Below are 21,641 nucleotides of genomic sequence, written 5' to 3'. Positions count from 1 at the left end.
CCGAACGCCGCGCGGGCGCTCTATCCAAAAAAAAAAAAGTTAAACAGTTATTCACTTATTTTTATTGCAATAATATCTTTGGGACACAGCGGAAGTTCAAAGAAGAATCAAGGTTGAACTTCAGTCTTTTTCTTCCCCATTATTCATTTTTGTCATGAATGTGTCGGAAGGTAATGGCATTTGATCGCCTTACTATAACCCTAAGATAGGACATTTGAACATTTTTTTCCCAGGAGATGGGATTTGATCAACTTAAAATTGAAGATGTCTTAGGGCGGGCCGAAGTAAATCTGGCACAAATTGTTGTAAACTTTTCCAGGTTGCTGCTACAATTCATCCGGGTTTCCTTCGTTCTGCTCCCAAGTAACTTGCCCCTGGGTCTCCGCGCATAACGTGTAACTGAGACTTAATTAAGTATCAATGTCTTTAACAGTGCTGTCCTTTTTGAGGACATAGTAAATAAAACGAAATATACATTGAAAATAGAATCAGAAGCATGTTGGATGGGACGCCATCTTTCGCGCAACCAAGGCTACGACGAAACCGCCGGCTACGCAAACTATTGAACTCGAGTTCTAACTTGGAACTAGAAAGATTCAAAGAGCTGATAAAAAGGATCGGTTTGGCGTTCCCTAAGTGTAGCCATGTTCAACCTTTGTTTGCAACCATTGGAATACTTCACAGAACAACAAGCATGACAAGTGAAAACACAGTTTCATTATTTCTTTAATCTTCAGCAGCAAGAAATTCAAATGTAATGCCCCGGATTGCTTCATTGAAAAAAAATCTTTCACAATTTTCAATAACAATTTCTTTGATTTCACACTTTAAAAATGTCACGTGAAATTAAAACACATAAAAAAAATTAAAACTGAAAAGGCCAAGGTCCCTTCCACAGCAGACATACTGGCAAAAATAGCATAGTTAACGTTACATTTCTCCTCTTTCATGTTTTCTATTACTTATCCTAAATACTTAAAATAATTTATTAGCCTATCCACGTTATGCCACTTAATAGTCAGAGTGCGATTACTCGAACCGGGCCACCTGGATTAAAACTAACCAATCACAACGTACACTGACAACAATGGACTGGTAGCTTCTCGCGACGGCAAGTAATAAGGGTCTGTTTGATATGACTACGTAAATGCTATCGACTCCTCCGTGTTATATTCACTCTTAGAGACTTAGTCCTTGACGGTGAATTATCATAATTGTACATCTCACTCGAAAGATTTAGCTTGAAAACTCATTTTGCGACAACTAAACCGAAACCGTTGAAAAGCGTACAAAATTTTGGATCGAAACTAACCAATCAACAAATGGAAAAGTTTCCTGAGAGGTTCGCAACAATTCGCACTTTGCTGGGTTTTTAATTTGTTAAGATCTGTTGTTCGTATTCTAAAATGCTATTGGTTGAATTGACAAAAAGATCGCTATCCTTTGTTCGGTTCAATGACTTAACTCTTTTCCAAGTTCGAGTAGTCGCACTGTAAGTATCACAATTTGCTCGTTATCGATCGCTGGATCTTCTTTGAGTGAAACCAACGTATCTCGACGTTCAACTGGTTTACCTGAAGACCTAACGGTATGTGAAAAATTGCTTCGTGTTCTTGGCAACCCTGAGGACCCTGAAGCCTATTAAAAATACTAATAACATTAAAACAACAGCAGTCTTTTGGCTGTTGAAAACCGATAGCAAATTGGACGACAAACAGAAAAGGAGTAACATTATTTCGAGCAATTGGCTCTATATTTGTGAATCATAAGTAAAATGTAAAAGGTCAATTCATCATGAACCAAAATTTGGTTTAATGCCTTTTTTCGCGAGAAGCGCGATTTAGGGTATATTTTGTGATTATATGACGGTAAAAGATCATATCTGGAGAGCTTAAGTCATGTTGCCTCAACAAACATGTCGGATCGTCATAAATATCAGTTGTTTCTCTTTTCTCTGTTCCAGATACAAGCTTCCAAATTGTTCGCAAAATTTATGCCTCTCGGGAAAAAAAAGGCATACAAATTAGCTCTGTAAATAAATACATTAAAAATATACTATTATAACCTTTTTTCGGGGGCCAATTTTAAGTTACCAAGGGCGGCCTACCTTCAGTGTAGGCTCAAAGGTTTATATGGCATTATGTAAGCTACTAGTTTGCTGAACTTAAATACTTTAAAAATGCATCGTGGATGGTCCACAGCTCAGGTAAAACGACGCGCGCGTTCAGACGTAGAGTAAAAAGAGGGTGCACTGGTTTAAACCCGGTTTAAAACCGACCAGGGACCCGTTTCTCGAAGGTCCCGAAAAGCCGTTGCAAAATTTCAAACCTTATGACTTCAGAGCTGTTTTATTCACATATTCTTAATATAAACAGATGTTCTCTTCATATAAGGAGTTTCAGGCGTATACACCTCTCTGTCTTTAAATACCGATTAACTAAAAATGGCTTTGCGGGCCCGAAAAGTTTCCGGAGCTTTCGAGAAACGGGCCCCTGGCCACCTTGAACGCGGTCTAAAGGTATTTGAATGCTGCTTTACTAGATAAGTCCTTATTTTATCACGAACGATGGTCTGTTGTACAAATGAAAATGGTTTCAAGTCAAGACATCAAGTGAGTATATTTTTATTTATATAAATAGTGTGGTTTTCACTCGAGTATCAAAAGTACAGTAATTCACATTTGCTGTGTTTTGCGTATTACTACGCTACACGATTGGCTTAAAAAAAGTTCACGTCATATTTTCATCCAATCAGAAGTTAAAAAAACCAATCGTGACTCACTAGCACACCTTTTCCCGCGCTTCGCGTCGGCTACAATTGTATTTACTTCGAGCTTTGATTGGTTCATTGGATTGTCTGTATTCTTTCTGATTGGCTCAAGTGATTTCTTTGGTTTTGGTTTTACGACACTCAATAGAAAACCACTCTACTCCGTTACTGTAACTTTTGATTTCACCTGAGTAACTGTCCTATGTAAAAAAATCACCAAAACAACCAGAAAATATCCATACCCCACCCACAGAGGGTCTTTTTGGTTAGAACCCCCACCCACCCACCCACCCCCCTAAAATCCCTCTGAAAATTCCAGTTTTGGGTCATACTTCCTTTACAAATATTGGCTTTGAGACCCTTCCCCCCACCCCTCCCCCCCCCCCCACTAAAATTTCCAATAACCCTCCTTGGAGTGGGTATGGATAGTTTATGGAACCACATAACAACAAGCCCTCTGCTTAAAATCTGAATTAGAAATCTAAATTAGATATTTATATTGATCACAAAAGCTTGAAACCCATTGAATTCATTATATCTGGGTTGTATCATAATCTATTATTTCACTTGAAGACAGAATAGCAGATGAAACCAAATTACCGAATTTTTAAAAGTACCTAAACTCCCACGTAAATAAAATTATTGCAAACTGGAATATTGGATAATGAAATTCAAGGCTTTCCATTGGCTTTGCCATCATAGCATATGAGAAACTATGCCATGCTCTACAAATAATTTATGGTAAGCAGGCATATAATTTTGCAAACCCCCCCCCCCCTCTCTCTCTCTCTCTCTCTTGGGGGAGGGGGGATGTTTTTATATTTTAGTTTCCTTTATTTTGAGGGCGTTATTCTACTCTGGCTTGTTTGGTATGAGACATTATAGTCAACTCAGTGCTGCATGCCTTGTTGGCTAACTATTATCTCATATCCAGTGTGCGCCCGTGAAATAATAGTTTTAAACACGACTGGATTGGGAGTGAATTAGTAAAATAAATGCTGCTTTAAACATTGGAAGACCATATTTATAATAAAATTACAACAAAATCAATTATATTATAAATTTAAAACTAATAATGTGCAGTTCCAGAAAATATCCATACCCACCCCAAGGAAGGTTAATGGAAATTCCAAGGGGGAGGGGCATTTCAAAAGCCCATTTTTTTAAAGGAAAGTATGACACTAGAATGGAATTTCCCGAGGGGTGGGGGGGGGGGGGGTTCAAGCTATGAAAGCTTCCATGGGAGGGGTATGGATATTTTCTGGAACAACACAAAATAACTTGATATTATTATTGATATCTGCATGGGACAAACTTTTCTTGCCATCTGTGAACTAAATAATAGTAATGATAATAATAACACAGTCAAACCTGCCATAAGCGATCACCAAAAATGTCAAGCCTGGTGGCTTATGAGGGCTTAGACCATATTAGGTCAAAATTTTGCTTCATTAGTATATGGTAACTGCAGAGACTTACCCCATGTTTTAAGTGTTTTATTCATGTGAAAGGTCATTTTTGAGAAAATCCGGTGCTTTCCATTGAAACAATTTTCGTCTCTTGTACTACCTTGGAATGCGGCAATGCTACAACACCTTATTATCCAATTTACACTCTATCATCTGTCAAGTGGTTGTTTACAGGAGGTTAAAAACAAAAGAAAATTTCAAACTTTTAGCTCTTGAAGTGGTCACGGTTGCTTATGAGAGGTGGTCGCTTAAGAGAGGTGGTTACACCCGGAGGTTCAACTGTAATAACAATAATAATAATAATAATATTATTAATAATAATATTAATAATAATATTGATAATAATAATAATAATAATATTGATAATAAATAGTAATAATAATAATAACAATAATGTAAACATATTTGACCAGGGTAAACCCATTAGAAAATGTTGTTAACATGGGGTGTCCTGGACAACTAAAAGTAGAATTAAAATAACAATAAAAGTCCTAAAAGTCAATAAAACAATGAAAGTCCTACAAAGATTTTAAAGTTTTAAACATCTAAAAGACTGGCAAGCAAGGCTTAATATATAAACACCACAGAGGTGATAAAAACTCAATAGGGTACTCTGGTGGTTAACTCTTTAAATCCCAGGAGGGACCTGCAGCGTCAAAATGCAATTTCTCATCACAATACCAATACATTCTCAAGCAAACAGGAAATGAGAATAAAGAAAATTGAAAAACTAAATGTGCATGTACCACCACATTCTCAGAACTGTCATGACAAGAACTTTCAGTATTAAGAATGGACATCAATTGGATTCTTAACAAACATTTTGAAACTACATTGTACTTTGATTTGACTTCGCGATATCACCAAAGTAAAATATCGCAATTCTGAGAAATTCTGCTTGTCAAAGCCAAGAAAGTTTACTAAACTTGGAAAAAAACCTAATTTGCATTCACTTTCGACACACTAATCCACATATGCGATTTACAAAACTAGTTTCGTCTAAGACGTCTTCAGTTGATCATTATGCAATATTTGAATATAAATATAAATATTTGAATATAAATATATTATATTCAAATATTGCATAGCAATCAACTGAAGAGGTCTTAGACAAAACTAGTTTTGTAAATCGCATACGTGGATTAGTGTGTCGAAAGTGAATGCAAATTAGGTTTTTTCCGAATTAAGAAAATATCGCAAACAACCCATCAATTGACCAATCTGTCACTTCCTTCCTTTCAATTGCTCAGGTGAGTGTATGATGAAAGACTTCTTATATATAAAATATTTTCAATGTAAAGAAACAGACCCAATTTGCCCAGGCTGCTTTGCCCTCTTTAGATACAAAACCCTTCAATCTCCCAATAAATAAATTATTTTGCCTGTTGTGTTTGTTATAAGACTATAAAAAAACATTAGTCTTGAGGAAATAATAATTTTAAAAAAACTCACATCAATTGACTGCAACAATTTTAAACATTATCCCACAGAAATGTCTCCACCATATAAAGCAAGAATAAACATTATTGTAAGACCAAACAACATGCCAAAGTTTTGCAGAGCAAAGGTCTTGAGATTCTTGCGAACAGAGTTTTGACCAATCTTTACAGACATCTCAGAAGCTTCTTCCAGCTGTAAAGATAAAATGATAAAACTGTTCAACATCGAGTTAAATTGTGACAAAAAATTTGCAGTTTTTACACTTCAGGAACACAGTCTGCAGGGGCATAGCCAGGATTTTTCAAAGGGGGCTCACCAGATTGCCATGGCTTATTTGCCACCTGTTGTGGGTTGTTTGCTAAAAGGGTTACAAAAGGGGGAGTCACAGGCACCCCAGGACCCCCCTCTGGCTACACCCTTGATCTGTCTTGACAAACAGTCTTGGGAAGGTGTTTTTAGTGTGCCTTTTTATGTGTCTTACATAAAGACCGGCACAAGATGACCTATCTGCTTTACTAGTGTGTCTTGAACGACTAACTAAACGTAATCAAGAGACACCTTGGCTGAGGCAGATAATCTGTTTGCATGTATAAAGAGGGGCATTAGCGGAATAATTATCATGCATGTGGATGTTATGCATGTCAGAAAATGTTACGCAGAAGACAGATAATTCATAACAAGAAAAGCTATCATTCTGCTTTTGAACACCTTGAATACTGAACTGAGGGCTTATAGCATCTGATCTAAAGTGCATCTCCTCTTTGCACTAGATCCATAAAATAGCAGACCCATAATTGCCGAGGACAGATTATGCATCTCTAGTATAAGGAGGGTACTGATTGAGGAAAATTAAAACCTCGCATGCACGCACAGCTTACCATGTCAACTAAAGCAATGTAGATAAACATCCCTCCAGCCAGAGCATAGATCCACTTGACTGCTGATGTCGCATAGCCAAGCAACAGGCCAATCACAAGTCCCAAATAACAAGAACAGGCTGAGAGGAAATTGAATCCCATTGCCATTTTGTAAGACATGCCAGCATTAAGGAGAACAGCAAAGTCACCTGCCAGGAAAATCCAAAGATTCATAAGAATTGACAGAAGTAAAAACAAAAAGCAGCAATCCGGAAGTTGTATGATGTTCAAAGTTAAGTATAAAATGAAAGTTGCCTTTCAAAACATTAAAATATTACGAACTTTAAGTAACTCAAGATTCAAATTATTGTTTGGCTACATCATATATACCTATAACTAAATTTGTAGCACCTTCAATGCTGGGTATTTGCTGTACAGTGTATACAATGTACACCTGTGTCCTGTATTTAAATCTCCCTGAGGGCCTACAGTATTTTTGTCAAGTACACTTAACTTAAGCAGGGTTAATAGAGGGGGAAGTTGTAATTGTGGGAAAAGGGGCTCTGTTTAATGTACAACCCAACACTAACATGATAATAGTATGCTACTACTAAAGGGAGGTGCAGTGGCCACATGATTAGTGTGCTCGACTCCAGAATCAACTGGTCTGGGTTTATAACATTGCTGGGGACATTGTGCTGTATTTTTTGATCCAGAGTCAAGCGCACTTACCATGACTCATGAGGCCACTGTGCCTCCCAATACTTACATGTATGTAACTGTAATCTAACTATTGTTACCTAGTTCGTGAGGAAGCTCTTCACAGAATATTGCCAGTGCTGTACTGACACCAACAAATGTTGACCCAGAAAAAGATGCTCCGATGGCTAAGCCATCAATAAAATTATGAAGGCCATCACCAATTATTATCATCCATGCAACAGGGGCCACTTTGTTCTTTTCCAGAGATAATGTACCATTTTCCTCAACAACCTGTGTTAACAGTATTTTATTGGCAACATTAGCAAACCACTTACAGTAGTATGAAATAAAACGGTGCCTAATGTTATTATGTCAGACGAGTATTAATTACCACGGCTAATATAGAGTATTTTCACATGACTTAATGGCAGTAAGTGTCCCAAAAGCATTGTATATGTAACATATCAAACACGAAAGACTGTGTTTGACCACATTTCGAAACACCAGGAAGAGAGTTGAAAATATGACAGAGTACATGTATTTGTGCAGAGGAACTTTGAGGTGTTTGGAAATGTGATCAAACACTCTCTTGAATGTTTGATATATCTTCTCAATCAAAACTAAAACTAAGGAGAAATAAAATCGTCAAAATCTATGCCAATTAAGATCAGATATCCAAACACCGTCACGGTCATGATTTTCTTTCAAACTCAATAAATTACATAAGATTGTATTAATTATGTACTGTTATATTAAATGCTCAGCACAGCAAGGCAAAGTGTATGTATACACATGAATACCTTCTTGGAATCATCTGAACTGCTGTTATGTTTCACTCCATTTCCAGTAAAATGGATCTCTGGTAAATCATGACCCATGCACATGTTACTGAGAGTGTGGTGATTGTCTTGGTTGACCTTGTAAAGTTGAAGCTGAACATCGGCTATGCCGGCACCAGGAATTTCACTTTTTGGCTTGGCATTTTCCTTGAAAAGCAATTAAAATATCTTAACCAAGTCAATAAGGATCTACAATAAAATAATTAATATATGCAGATGTTCATGAATGTATGGTATGGTACATGTATGGTTCAACAATCACTAACAAACACTAGTTATCAAAATATCTTGCTCAGACAAGAAGCTTGAAATAACATGATGTTGAGTATTTATTACTTTCAGCTTAGTTCAGAAAATTTTATTTCTTAGTAGGTTTTATTACAGAGGGGGACATGGGGTTTTGCCGTGTTGTAGTGTTGGTTGTTTTTCTAATGTGGTGATGCGGTGAATAAAGTCTCACCTTACAGTGTTGTGGTGATCTCCAACCCTACAGTGTGCGATGTTTGTGTTTTTCACGCTACTGTGTTTAATGAAATGAATTAATTTGGGAATGCAGTGTTTTCTTGTTTGACCTTTCTCAGGCCTAAATGTTGCATGTAAACTTTGCCAATGCATGCGATTTACAGTTGTATAGCAAGCAAGTACCATTGTGATTAAGAATCCAATACGAAGCTGTTTTTGTCCAGCCATCAGCAGTATCATCACATAGGCAATGACAAACAAAATTTTGTGATGTGTTTATTTTGTGGAAAATTGTTGAAGTATAAAAGTATTATGTCAAGTGTAGATGTTCGTATCATGGTGCTAAAGAAATTGTTTGTGGTGTTGTAGTGTCCAGAGTCCCCCATGTCCCCCTCATTACAATGTACATGTAGTTTAGTTTGATATACAATAAACAAAGTCATGTATTTATCAACAAGAAGCTTAACATTTCTGAAGCTTAAATTATAGCTTGGTGGATAAACTTAACAGCAGTCTTTTATCATCAACAGAAATATATACATGTGTACATGTAGTAATTGATAAGTAAAATAAAGATTGCAATTATATTTTTGGGGCTTAAAGAGGTGCTTCATTCATAAAATGGGTGATTCCAGAAAATATCCATACCCAATCATATACAGCTTCCATATTCCCCCCCCTGCCTTCAGAAATTCCAAAATGCTCCACTCTCCCCATGCCTGAAATCTGAAATCAGTAGCCCCCCCCCCCCCCCCGTCATTCCTTCTAGATTTCCATTTTTATTTCCATAAACTCTATGCAATACAACTACATTTCCTTGTTTGGCTCCCTAAGACTTACAATGAAAGTGATTTTATGCTTTTACCTCTTCCTGTCTAAGTTTTTGCTAAATGTATGGTATTGGATTTGACCAATAGTGGTATAATTTATGAAGTGGTTAATCATTAACTCGCTCATGGACATTAATGCTTGATCATATGATAGCTCATCAGTTCTATTCAGACAGCGTTCTAGCTTAGTTATTTATATAAATATATAATATATGATATAAAATATATAATAAAACAAGGTCTCGAAAATGCAACTGATAAGATTGCACGCATTTGTGAGCAAATGTTTGACAACTAAAACTTCCTCCTTTTCAGTCCCAGTACTGCACCTGGTTTCCCACTGAACTAGCAGAGAAATATAAATTCCAATTGTTTCGGGCGAAAGTGTTAACTACTTGGGAAATTGAACATGCATGAGAAAATCCTGCCTAATTTACATTTGACATGACACTCAATCAGACGCCATTACTGACAGCTTTTTTTTTTTAATATTTATCACTGGTGCATATTTTGCATTGGTTTGCAAACAAACATGGCAGGCCTGACAGACACGTGTTCGTTGTAAACTACTAATCTGACAAGGAGGTTCAAGATGGTCCATTTAAGCTGCCTCTTTTTGCTACACTGTACATACATCCATCCATCCCAACTGTATAAAGCACCTCCCATGCACCCTACACACACTTCTTCACCTTTTAAATACTGTAAGATTTGCCAAGTGTTACAATTACATGTATTTTAACCATGTGTCCACAATAACTGTTAACTTACATGTACTAGCTGTTTTTCGCTATCATCACACGAAGACTTCTGTTTGAATCTGACAATCATTTTCATGGCATATTCCAGGAAAAAGAACAAATAAATCCCACTGACGATGACCAGGCATTTCCATAAATATGACATATCACCATCAAGACCAAAACCAAAGCTCTGAAAGAATATGTGAAAACAACACTCAAAGTAGATTACTAAAAATAAGGTGAACTACTTTCTAGACAAATGTCGCACTTTCTCTTTCAGATCAAACGGTATTAACCTACATGCATGAACTCACTGACTGAGTGATTGGACCACACACTTTGGTTTTAGCTTTACAAGACCCAATTGAAAACCAAGCTGTATAAATGGTGCTGTACACTGGTAATCACCTAATGTTAAGCAACTGATTAAGATTGTCATACATGTACATGTGAGATTTAAAATTCTCTAGCAAATTGGGTAAAATTGCAACAGAAATTTTCAGTTGGATCATTCTAACAATAATAAGACTTTAAGACTTAAAATTAATTGAGATTTTTGGAAAATACTTACGTGGGGAATAAGGTGGAAAACTCCACTCCCACTTAGCACACCAACAGCAAGGGACACCATAAACAGCAGGAGAATCTTGTAAAATGATTGGTTCATGAATGGGACAACAAAGGCTCCGAGTAGAGATGCACAGCTGATGATGGTTACTGACAAGAACCCGAATCCCCATGCTGAAAAAGAAAATTAATAAATTATAGTCCAACCTCTTCACAATGGCAAGTGGTCATTGTAGAGAGGTGGTTGTTACCCACAAGACACCAGCCTAAATCCAAATTACGATTGCCAATGTTCTGTGAAGTGTGATGGCTTACATGTATGCATCTAGCTTTACCTCTGGTCAAACCCCTAAAATAGTCAACTGTGAAAAAGTTGGGGTTGATTCAACCATAAGAATTCAACAAAAGTCCCAAACTCCTTCTTTAGACACATGCAACAAGAATACAGTTTCTTCCTTAATATCCAGGAAATTCGACAACCACTCTAGGAGACTAGTGAATATTGTCTGTATCTGAGAGATGCCTCGATGATCAGGAAGTGATGGTGAATCTGGACAGGATACCAACCTTGAGATTTACTTTGTGTTGTATCTTCTTCCTCCTCTACTTCCTTTTCCACCAAACATGCTTTACTCTCAATTTGCTCCACAAGTGCTGGGCATATTTTTTCAAATTTCTCTGGATTCAGCCCATTAGAATCAACAGAAAACGATTCAAACAGTACTTTGGCTGGGTAACACTGAAACAAAATAATAGAAACCAAAATATAAACTAAATGTAAATATAACTTATAAATCTATTAGTGTTCAGACATATGTTCAACATGATTTATCCAGGTGATCATGGTGAGGTTAACTACATGTACCCTTTTGAACAACTGGGTCCAGCAAGGAAATGAGTCACTTGTGCACATGCAAGCTTAGCCTGTGTAGCAAGCATTCCTGTTCAAAAAAAATCGATGAGGCACAGGGTGGTGGCGTGAGGGAGGGAACATTTTGCCTGCACACCCCTGTCTATTATATACATACTTGTGTGGAGGGCAATAATAACTAAATGTTCAGCTTAAGACCAGCTTTTCCGGTGGTTAAACTTTAACCATTCATTAGCTGGACAGTCATTTTATTCTCTTGCTGCTACAAAAATATCAACCGTTGAATTATAGAACCGACTGGAAATCAGAAGCCTTTGTTGTAAAATTGTCAGTGTGAGTTAATTCGCTTTTGCAGAGAAAACAACAACCAGTCGCTGGGTTCTAAAATTCGGACTCACGCTATCTAGACAAGAAAAAGAACTCAGTAATGCTAAGCGGGGTTGCCAAGTAAGACTATCAAAGATTGGCTCTCCTTCCCTGGTTCCTGTTTGATCTATTGCTTTAAAACAGCAGCTGAAAGATTTTAAAAGCCTTTGTCGAATCCAGCAGGTAATACAGCCACAAACTCTTTACTCTCTAAAAGATGGTATCTTTTGAATAAAATTAAATACCATTCACCTCAAGTCTAACAAATCTTTGCTGGGGCTAGTCCAATTTCACAAAACTTCCCCCACAGAATTGTGCAAGTCACATTTGAGTTATTCCTGAAATCATTCAAGTAAATTTGATACACTTGTCAATCAAGATGGCCACACCGCACCAATCAGGAGCCTCATTCATAGGCGAACAGGTTTTTCAAAATCGAGGGGGTTTATATTTGTCTTCCCTCACAATGAAGACACTAATTTTTTCAACTGAGTTTTAATCCACTGAAATTTGACTACCATTGTAACAAAAATACAAATAAATAAATTGTAATTCCAAACAAAAAGAATCACTACTTCAAAACATTACTTGCAGAGTCTGTTAAAGGGCGGATTTAGACCTGGCCTTAAGGAATTTTTTTTTTTTTTTTTGTTTTAAAGTGGAGCATTGCCAATTAAAGTTTCGCACTGCCTGCATAAACAAGAAAATATCATTTTTTTTTTTTTTTTTTTTTTAAGGTGGAGCATTGCCAATTAAAGTTTTGCACCGCCTGCATAAACAAGAAAATATCATCAATCGATTACCCGAAAAAGTCACGTTTTATAATCAAGCAAAGTCTTTTTTTTTTTCAATCCAGAAATCACGTAACAGTTTCAAACTTGACTTGGTTTCTGGGGATTTTAATAAAGAATTCCATGCAGTGGCCTTTTGTGGATTTCAGTGCCACGTGTGAATCACTGACATCAAGGACAAAAAGGATCCGCAGTTTCGGAATTAATTACAAACTACATGTGAAAGTTCCACGTCAAATGAATTCGAAAGCCCAGAGACCGATTCGTTACTGCATCCTTAGCTATCCTTTCTTTTGTTACTTGAGCTAATATTCACTACACTTCAATGAAGAAAACGTCCCGTCTGCAAAGCAGAAGTTTCAAGTTAGTTTGATGTTTTAGACATTCTATGCAAACTAACGCTTTTAAAACTCTTACAACCAACGCGCTTTTTTCATATAACCTAAGCTTAAGTTGAACGAAGCAAAAAGGACAATTTGGCTTTACACAAGTGAGATGTAATTCAGTAGAAATATTTCTTTATGTTACATAAAGTTTGAATTATTTAGTTCGCGAAACGAATACAAGAGCAGAGCTCTAAGAGATTCGATCTAAAATTCAATAGCCTTACCTCTGAATGCCCATTTTTCACTCCATTCTCTTTGCCTGATCCAGTTTTGGTTTTCGCTTCGCTTGTAATGAAACCAATTTTAAGTTCCTTCATGAGAGAACTGAACTGTCTTAAACTCATAGATTTGTTGGTACCATACTCTGCGAACAAACTATCAACAAAAGACTTGGCTGCCGGTCCATTGATACTACGAGCGTCGTCATGAGATAAAACGTGAGAATCTGTTCTTGGAATTAACGCCAAAATGGATAGCAAGGTTAAAAAGCAGCCGGCTTTCGCTGATTCCATCGAAACTATGTTTGATCAATACTACAGTGCACCAAATTATGCCAGAGACGTTTCTAAACACATGCATGTAATGTACACGTGAAAATGCCAGGATGACCCTGCTGGTCGGTTGTAATTAAATCCTACCGCTGAAAAGGACAACCGAGAAGTACTAGGAGCGAGTTTCCGAGTCGAGCAGGTTTCGGAAACTGTCGGCTATTCCAATATGGCGGACTATACCAATCAGATAATATGCGAATTGCTAGTGGTAAACTATGTTGGTCAACAATACAAGTACGTTTTTATTTACCTGACATGTTAAGAATAATGCGTAGAGAGTAAAGCAGTGAATTGTTTGGCAAATGCTGTATATTTCTTTGGGTCTCTTCCCGTCTAGTTCGTAAACCGTAAATTTGTAAGCTAACACTGCAGACGTCTGTGACTTAGGCACAAGAGTTTTTAAATACGTCTTTCCTTGAGGACGAATGTTTTTATTGAGCTCTTGCTTCGGTGGATCCCTGAATTCAAACTTCCTTTGCTTTGTCCCTCCGGTCGGTAGGATCTTGAAAATACTACCGGCCAGAGGGACAGCTTGTGTATAAGGTAATTGGACTTAAATCCATGCACAGTTTCTTTGTAGAATAGCTTGGTACATTGTTCTTTAGTTTTATACAACACTAGAATCACTCTACAGTAACATTTTCAGTGTTCTGTGATCTTGTCCCTCTGGCTGGTAGGATCTTGAAAATACTACTGGCCAGAGGGACAGCTTGGGTATAAAGTAATTGGACTCAAGTCCATGCACAGTTTTATTTGTAAAATAGTTTGATAAATTACTCTTTAGTTTTATACTACACTAGAATCACTCTACAGTTAAATATTTTCAGTTTTCTGTGATCTTGTCCCTCTGGCTGGTAGGATCTTGAAAATACTACCAGCCAGAAGGACAGCTTGTGTATAAGGTAATTGGACTTAAGTCCATGCACATTTTTGTTTGCTTAATACTGGGAAACTCGCTCCTAGTACTTCTCGGTTGTCCTTCTGAGCGGTAGGATTTAGGCACAACCCTGCTGGTCACGAAGGTGTAAGCTTGGTATCCAGGCCTTCATTTTTCTAACCCAGACTCCCAAATCGAGCGGTGTAACCTGTTCATTCTTTTGGTAAAAGAGATCAAGGAGAAAACTGGTGAACTTTTCTTAATACAATCAAAGCAGAGGGAATATACCTCTGGGTCTCCAAATATGAACTGAACTCTCTGAAAAAGCCTTGTAATGGCATACACTTTCCGTTCCTAGACAACAGAGTCCGACTGACCTAGCGCAATCCTTAATTTCCTCAACAGCATAAAAGACAAAACTTTCTTAGCATTGCTGGTTTTCAGTGTCACGCCATTCAAAATAGATCAAAATAAAAATCAAAACCATGCTGGTGCCCATCCGTATGGGCACCAACATGGCGGCCAGAAACCAGTAGAAACATCTGTCACCGAGTTTTGCTACAAAAGCGTGAATTTATCCCTCGAGGAACTCTAACACATTAAAAGAATACTTTTTCTAAGACATGAACTGTTCAGATAGCCAAGTTCCCTGAAATAAGTCACTTTTTTAACCATCATGACAGCTCTTTAAGCCGTCATGTAAATGCCGTGTCACGCAAAAGCTTAGAAATTCAAGCGTAGTGTATCAAAAAACCAAGAACCAATTCGGAGCGAAAATTTGTATGAATATTAGTTTTCAGCTGCTCTTATACATTATTTAATTTAAATCTCAGGAAGATCAATCATTTTGTAGTTCGAATTTTGGTGACGTCATGTGAAAACCAGCTATACAAGGACAAATGTTTAGGATGGAAAAAAAAAAACGAATTAAATAGATTGTTCTCAGCCCTCGTTGATGCGTGACACTTAAAAAGATATAAAAATTAAAAAAAAAAAATGAAAATTGAAAAGGTAGAAAATTAAAATGTCATAGTGTATCTTGTGAAAAATCACAAAAGTTTCGGGCATAGCCCTTCTTCAGTGTGAAAACCGTACTGAATACAAGGTCTGTTCAGTTAGCAAAAATTTTTCAGTTTTAAATCACATATTGTAGCGTTAGAGGTGCATCAGTCTGTAGTCTGATGCCAGCCAGATCAATGTAGTTGGGAATAAAACAGATAAATGGAGTTGACTTAGGCCAAGGGAAGAACTAAAATTGGTGCTCAAACAGAAAAGCAGTTATTGAAATCAATGGGTTTGAGTTCAGAGTAACTGCTGAGTTCGAATTAGTGGGGCTCAATTGTATGCAACTATACTTAAATCGATCTCTGGATTTTTGAATTCATTTGACTTGTAGCTAATAGTTTGTAATTAACTCCTTTTTGTACCTGATGTCAATGATTCACATGTAGAAGTAAAATCCACAAAAACCGCTTAAGCATGGAATTCTTTATTAAATGCTAACATTTCTAAGCCACGTTTGAAACTGTTAATATTCTCTAGCTTTAAATGTGTGGTCCATAAACAGGCTCACCCTTGTTTTTACCAGCTACACAGCCCTTGTTTCACACGTTTCTTCTATTATGATTTGAATACGTTACATCAGCTTTGATATATTTGTATATGTAACTAAACTAGAGTGAGGTCCGTATTGAAGAAATATTGGTCAAAAAAATTAACGACAACCTCGTTTCCAGGGTCTCTCATCTTACCGCCCCCTGGAGCGAGCGACTAATATTCGCTAATACAAAAAAAAAAAATCATCTTCCTTTGTCTGGCCACCCGATAGGCAAAATCAAAGATTTTGCTCTTGAATAGGGTAATGGTTTTGGGAAGCAGGCAGCAGGCCCCCAACAAATTTTTCTGAGAGTACCCACCCCCCCCCCCCTCCCTCCGGCGGGCCCGGCCAATACGGACCGAATGAGCTAACTACAGTCCAACCTCCGGTTGCGATAACCTCTCGTAAGGTCCGTAAGCGCCTCTCGTAAGCGATCACCTCTCCTCAACGACCAGCTTTCAAAAATACCAAAAGTTTCCAAGTTAAATCACTATACAGTCGAACCCCTATTAAGCAGCCACTTATTAAACGGCCACCCCTATTAGGTGGCCAGTAATCAAAGTCCCGATAATGTTTTTTCTATTGTTTTTACCTCTATTAAGCGGCCAGTCCCTTTTAAGCGGCCACTATCTATTTCCCCGGGGGTGGCCGTTTAATAGGGGTTGAACTGTATTTGGAACCACTTGTAAGCGACCACCTCACGTGAGCGACCGCGATCTCTTTAAGAGCTAAAAAGTTGAAATTTCCTATTGTTTTTAACCTCTCGTAAGTGACAGATAATAGATCAGAAATTGGATAATAAGGTGTTATAACATTATCGCATTCCTGGATGGTACAAGACACGGAAATTTCTCATTGGGAAGTACTGGACTTTTTCTCAAAATTGACTTTTCACATGAATAAAACTTTTAAAATATGGGGTAGCTCTCTGCAGTTACCATATGCTAATGAGGCAAAATTTTGACCCAATGTGATCTAAGCTCTCGTGGTCGCTTACGGGAGGTTCGACTGTAGTTCAATGAAATATTCAGTACGACAATAAATGAATGAGTTGCCAGTAATCGGATACCCGTGTTTGCGCGAAGAACTCTGGGATCGTCAGGGGGCAAACATTGCTAATCGCTAGAAGGAAATGTATGGCGAAAAGTTGTTTCGAGGTACAAGAAAACGATTTTTGAGAGAGATCAACGCTTTCTCGCCGTCGTTTTTATCGCGAATGGATTTGGGCAATGTTGATATGTGGAATATGTAAGTTTTTGTTTGAATAACCGCATAATATGTGACAAAATCTACCGATAAACACTGTTGCTTGCGTGAGGTTTATTGTGAAATTTACATCGCGTAATGGTCTGAAAATATTACAAAATTAATTAGGTATAAATCGAGAAGAAATAACCCAGTAAAGCCTTTTAAGTTGTGTACAGGCTACTTTTGGCTTATTTGAAAGCTCGGTCATTCAAGTAATACTGGAAATAAGCCCGCTGGTGATCATTATACTCTCTGGGGTTGATTTAATGACAAATGAGTCCGCGCGACTCATGCTGCTACTGTGTTGCTCAAAGCCTTTGTTTTGCTTTTACAAGCACGTATTTCAGTGATTTTCCTTTTCTATAACAGATCAAGGGTGGCTTCTTAAATATATCTCTGAGTATTGGTCTTTAAAAGTGCCATTTTGCGTGATTATCCTTTCCAAAGTTTGGTATTGACGGTTGAGTGAAATTGCCCGACACAAAGGGTAGTTGTTCCTTCTGCAATTTTCGATTTCTGTTTTAGAGCTTCTTTTCTGTCTTTATATTTAACTTTTCGGAGGGTCTTTTCTACCATTTGCTCCGGGTAGCCTCTCGAGATCAGGCGTGTATTGAAATTTTCAATATTCTTCAATGTATTTCACAATAAACCTCACGCAAGCAAAAGGGAGTTTATCGGTAAATTTTATCACTTATTTCACGGTTATTCAAACAAAAACTTACATTTTCCATGTATCAACATTGCCAAAATCCATTCGCGATAAAACAACGGCGAAAAAGCGTTGATCTCTCCCCAGAACCATGTTTTCGGGCGTCGAAACAACTTTTCGCCACACATTTCCTTCAAGCGACTTGCAATGTTTACCCCTGACGATCCCAGAGTTCTTTGTGCAAACACGGGTATCCGATTACTGGCAACTCATTCATTGATCGATGTGTCTTCGCGATCAATTCTCAGTAATCGTGCTCGCGAAAGGTAAGCATTTATTCATGTTTCTCACGTCGCTTTTGTGAACTCTTAACTAATTCACCAAGTAGTTCTAAACTTGAAAGGCCCTGCAAGAAACGTAATGTGGCTTTACATGTCTCGGGTTGTAGGTGACGAATTACGTACCGATACTCTCTATCCAGTGTTCTTATTTTAGACCGTCTATTGTATAGGTCAGAAGATGGCTGGTCTTGTTTGAGCTGATCTGTCCCAGTGAAATGCCTCGTTCAGGGATGAAAATATTCCTTTTCAGCTTCCCATACCCGAATCACGATTATTTCCTGAGGGTCAACCTCAACGTAACCGAGACCTTAGCGTTGTGAGACAGAAAGAGCGCTAGAAATAGACTAGGTAGATACAAGTCAGGAAAGTGTTAATTAAACGGTAGCGAATGCAAGTAAAAAAAACAAAACTCTGGTCACAGCATTTCGGGGACGGCGGAGCCGGGGGGTCTGGGGGGCTTTAGCTCCCCCCCCCCCATTCCCCCAATTTCAATAAAAAAAAAAATACATAAAATAATAGTTTTACAAATATCTCCAGACCTGTACGAGTTAGCGCCCGCTTTTAAGCCCCTCCCCTCCCCCCTCCCCCCCCCCTTCAATTCAAAATACGCTCCGCCATCCCTGCATCTGGACGTTATCGTAAACTTTGCATTTCCGGTGTTTTATTCCTCTTGAAAGAGGTGGAATGCGTTGAGACTTGTATTTGGAACATGGAACTCATTTTACCATTCAGCAAACCCGCGATTCATGAATGGTCATGTATGGAAAGCTGAAGTACGAATCAGTATTGAACGAGGTTTTTCAAAGACAGATTGCACGACCAAACAAATTTTTACATGAGGGTCGTCGAGTTCTTAGTCAAAGGGAGGGTATGATAGCAGATAACCCGGTTTCGCTTTGGGAGGTAGGGGGCAAGCACGAGGGTAGGGTCTATTTAGTTCTCTGAACACACGCCTTGTCAGACGGATTTCCGTATGATGTTGGCAGAGGCATTGTAATTTGTAAACCTTTTTGCATTTTCTCCTTGTAAGTAAAACTAAGCAAAAAGGAAAAATTTTGGCCAGCTATGGAGAGTGAAAGTTATATAAGCTTTAAACACAAATTAAGTGGACAGAAACAGAGCGCTTTACCCTTCCACCCCTGGTTTCTTTTCATTTTAGGAGATCTTACCTCTAAAAGCCCATTTTTTACTCCATTCTCTTTGCCTGATCCAGCTTTGGTTTTCGCTTCGCTTGTAGTGAAACCAATTTTAAGTTCCTTCATCAGAGAACTGAACTGTTTTAAACTCATAGATTTGTCGGTACCATATTCTTTGAACAAACTATCAACAAAAGACTCGGCTGCCGGTCCATTGATGCTACGAGCGTCGTCATGAGAGAAAACGTGAGAATCTGTCCTCGGAATTAACGCCAAAAAGGACAATAAAGTTGCCACGCTGCAGACTTTCGCTGATTCCATCGAAGCGACGTTCACTCGATCAGTGCTACAGAGCTCACTGGGAAAATATTCTACAGAAGCGTTTATGCCACGCGTCAGTCACAGGGACGATTCACGAGACACTCAGCTCGGGTTGAGCGTGTTGTTACAAAATGACGAGAAAATCTCGAGTTGTTTAAGGTTACAGTATACCTTCGGGTCGGCAATTTTCTTCAAATTTGGATTTTTGGGTCAAAATAGTGGTCGAAGAATAATCTCTAATTTCTGAAAAAAAAATTTGAAAAAGGCTAAATATTGGCGGAGAAATGGCGGTTTTACGTTTTCACCGGAAGTAAAAGTTTACCTCTTGATTGACAGCCCTATAGCGCGTATGCAATCAACCGAGACGATTTTCGCGGGAATTACCTATATGGATGTCACGAATTGACTACTCAGTTGATCAGCATTGTTGTTCTGACTACCCAGCATCTTTGGTATTAGGCGTGTCTCTATTAAGTTATAAGTAAACATAGACCACGTTTAAACCAGGGACTAGTTCGAAAAAGCGAAAACAGCGAAGAACGAATGAAAATACCTCAATGAGTGAAGAAGCGAAAGTTCGCCACGCGGATGAAGCTATAGTTATCGTATAAGGCGGGCAAATATTCGCGGTAAGAGAAAAGAAAGGTTCTGTAAAAATTTCGGAACTTGACAGCAATAACAGGGATGCTGACAGAGACTCTTCTGATGAGTCCGATATCGACGAATCGTCGGACTCATTGAGACCATTTGAAATATTATCCATGCACAGCTGCCCACACACAGTTGCTCTCTGCGCTTTCTTTTGTTTGTTTCCTTCGCTCAGCCACTCTAGCGTTCGTATCCTTTTTAGTCTTCTCCATTTTGCCAGACCAGCTTCAAGAAAAACCGAGCTACAGAAAAATTCTCTCTCTACCTTCGGTTCCTTGAGCGCATTGCGAAACACAAGAGTTTTTTAGAGATTCGCGCGTAAATTTCACCAGGAGGTTAACGGTAGTAAACTTTCCCTGCACTGATTGGCTTAGTTATCTGAGAACCCAGTTGAAGGCGTTTGTGGGCGGAGTTTGTTTACGAAGCAGAAAATGTTTCTTAGCGCTGTTTTCTCGAATAAATTTTTTCACTTGAAGCAGACACTTTAAAGAGTTATAACTCAAAGGGAATTTGTTCAATTGCTCTTAAATTTGGACAGTGGCTAGTTTAACATATAAACTACAAAAGTGTGTCTGGGAATTGTTAATTTCGAAATACTTTTTCTTCGAGAGCGATTTTTGTACGATCACTCCACATTTTTTTAATCCTATTTCGAAAATGTTCTGTAACTTTTTACTGCAATTGAATATGCCAAAACGCAGACACGGTTTTTAAGCGCTTTGGGCCCTGAAACCGAGGAAAAAATTAAATTGGCGAAAAACGAAATTCGCTTTGACTTGTAGCTTTCGAAAGGTGATTCGGGCGCTCGCATTTAGTGGTCGTGAAAAATTCGACAATTCATTTTCTTTCAAAATTCTTGGTATAGTTTGATAGCCAGCCCCATAAGCTTTAATTTGATATAGGGGTTTAGGTATCTACAGCTTAAACTGCACGCGCTACATCGCTTGCGCGCGAGACACCCCTGAAGGTATACTGTAACCTTCAAAGGTCACGGATTTTTGACCGCAATGGGTTGAGAACGTCACGCGGGACTTTTCAAACACCGTAGGTGAAACAGATAAAATATTGTAAGAGTTTTTAGCAGATTCAAAAAGAGCCAGTATAATAATACTAGCTTGCTCGGTCCGTATTGGAGAACATTGGTCTCGTTCTCTTTTTGCAGGTTGCAGCTCGGTCCATAA

The 21,641-nt window shown here is 38.1% G+C and overlaps 1 protein-coding gene across 2 annotated transcripts; it reads right to left on the bottom strand.

Moving 5' to 3' along the window:
• Window positions 1-3,179: 3,179 nt before the first annotated feature.
• On the bottom strand, window positions 3,180-21,635 carry LOC145499491 (metal cation symporter ZIP14-like). 2 transcript variants are annotated; one of them, XM_081479009.1, is made up of 8 exons: window positions 19,525-21,635; window positions 11,246-11,417; window positions 10,683-10,852; window positions 10,140-10,301; window positions 8,038-8,223; window positions 7,336-7,528; window positions 6,557-6,744; window positions 3,180-5,870 (listed from the first exon to the last, which is right to left on the bottom strand). In XM_081479009.1, exons 1-8 carry the CDS (start codon window positions 19,810-19,812, stop codon window positions 5,718-5,720), a joined length of 1,512 nt encoding a protein of 503 aa, XP_081335135.1. In that variant the 5' UTR covers window positions 19,813-21,635; the 3' UTR covers window positions 3,180-5,717. The 2 variants fall into 2 exon arrangements, with proteins under 2 accessions (XP_081335135.1, XP_081335134.1); XM_081479008.1 differs by lacking the exon at window positions 19,525-21,635 and adding an exon at window positions 13,317-19,518.
• Between the last annotated feature and the right edge of the window lie 6 nt (window positions 21,636-21,641).

Source organism: Orbicella franksi, chromosome 10 (assembly GCF_964199315.1).
Source record: "Orbicella franksi chromosome 10, jaOrbFran1.1, whole genome shotgun sequence".
NCBI lineage: Eukaryota > Metazoa > Cnidaria > Anthozoa > Scleractinia > Merulinidae > Orbicella > Orbicella franksi.
Note: the sequence above shows the minus strand (reverse complement) of the source record. Positions and strands in the feature narration are given on the sequence as shown.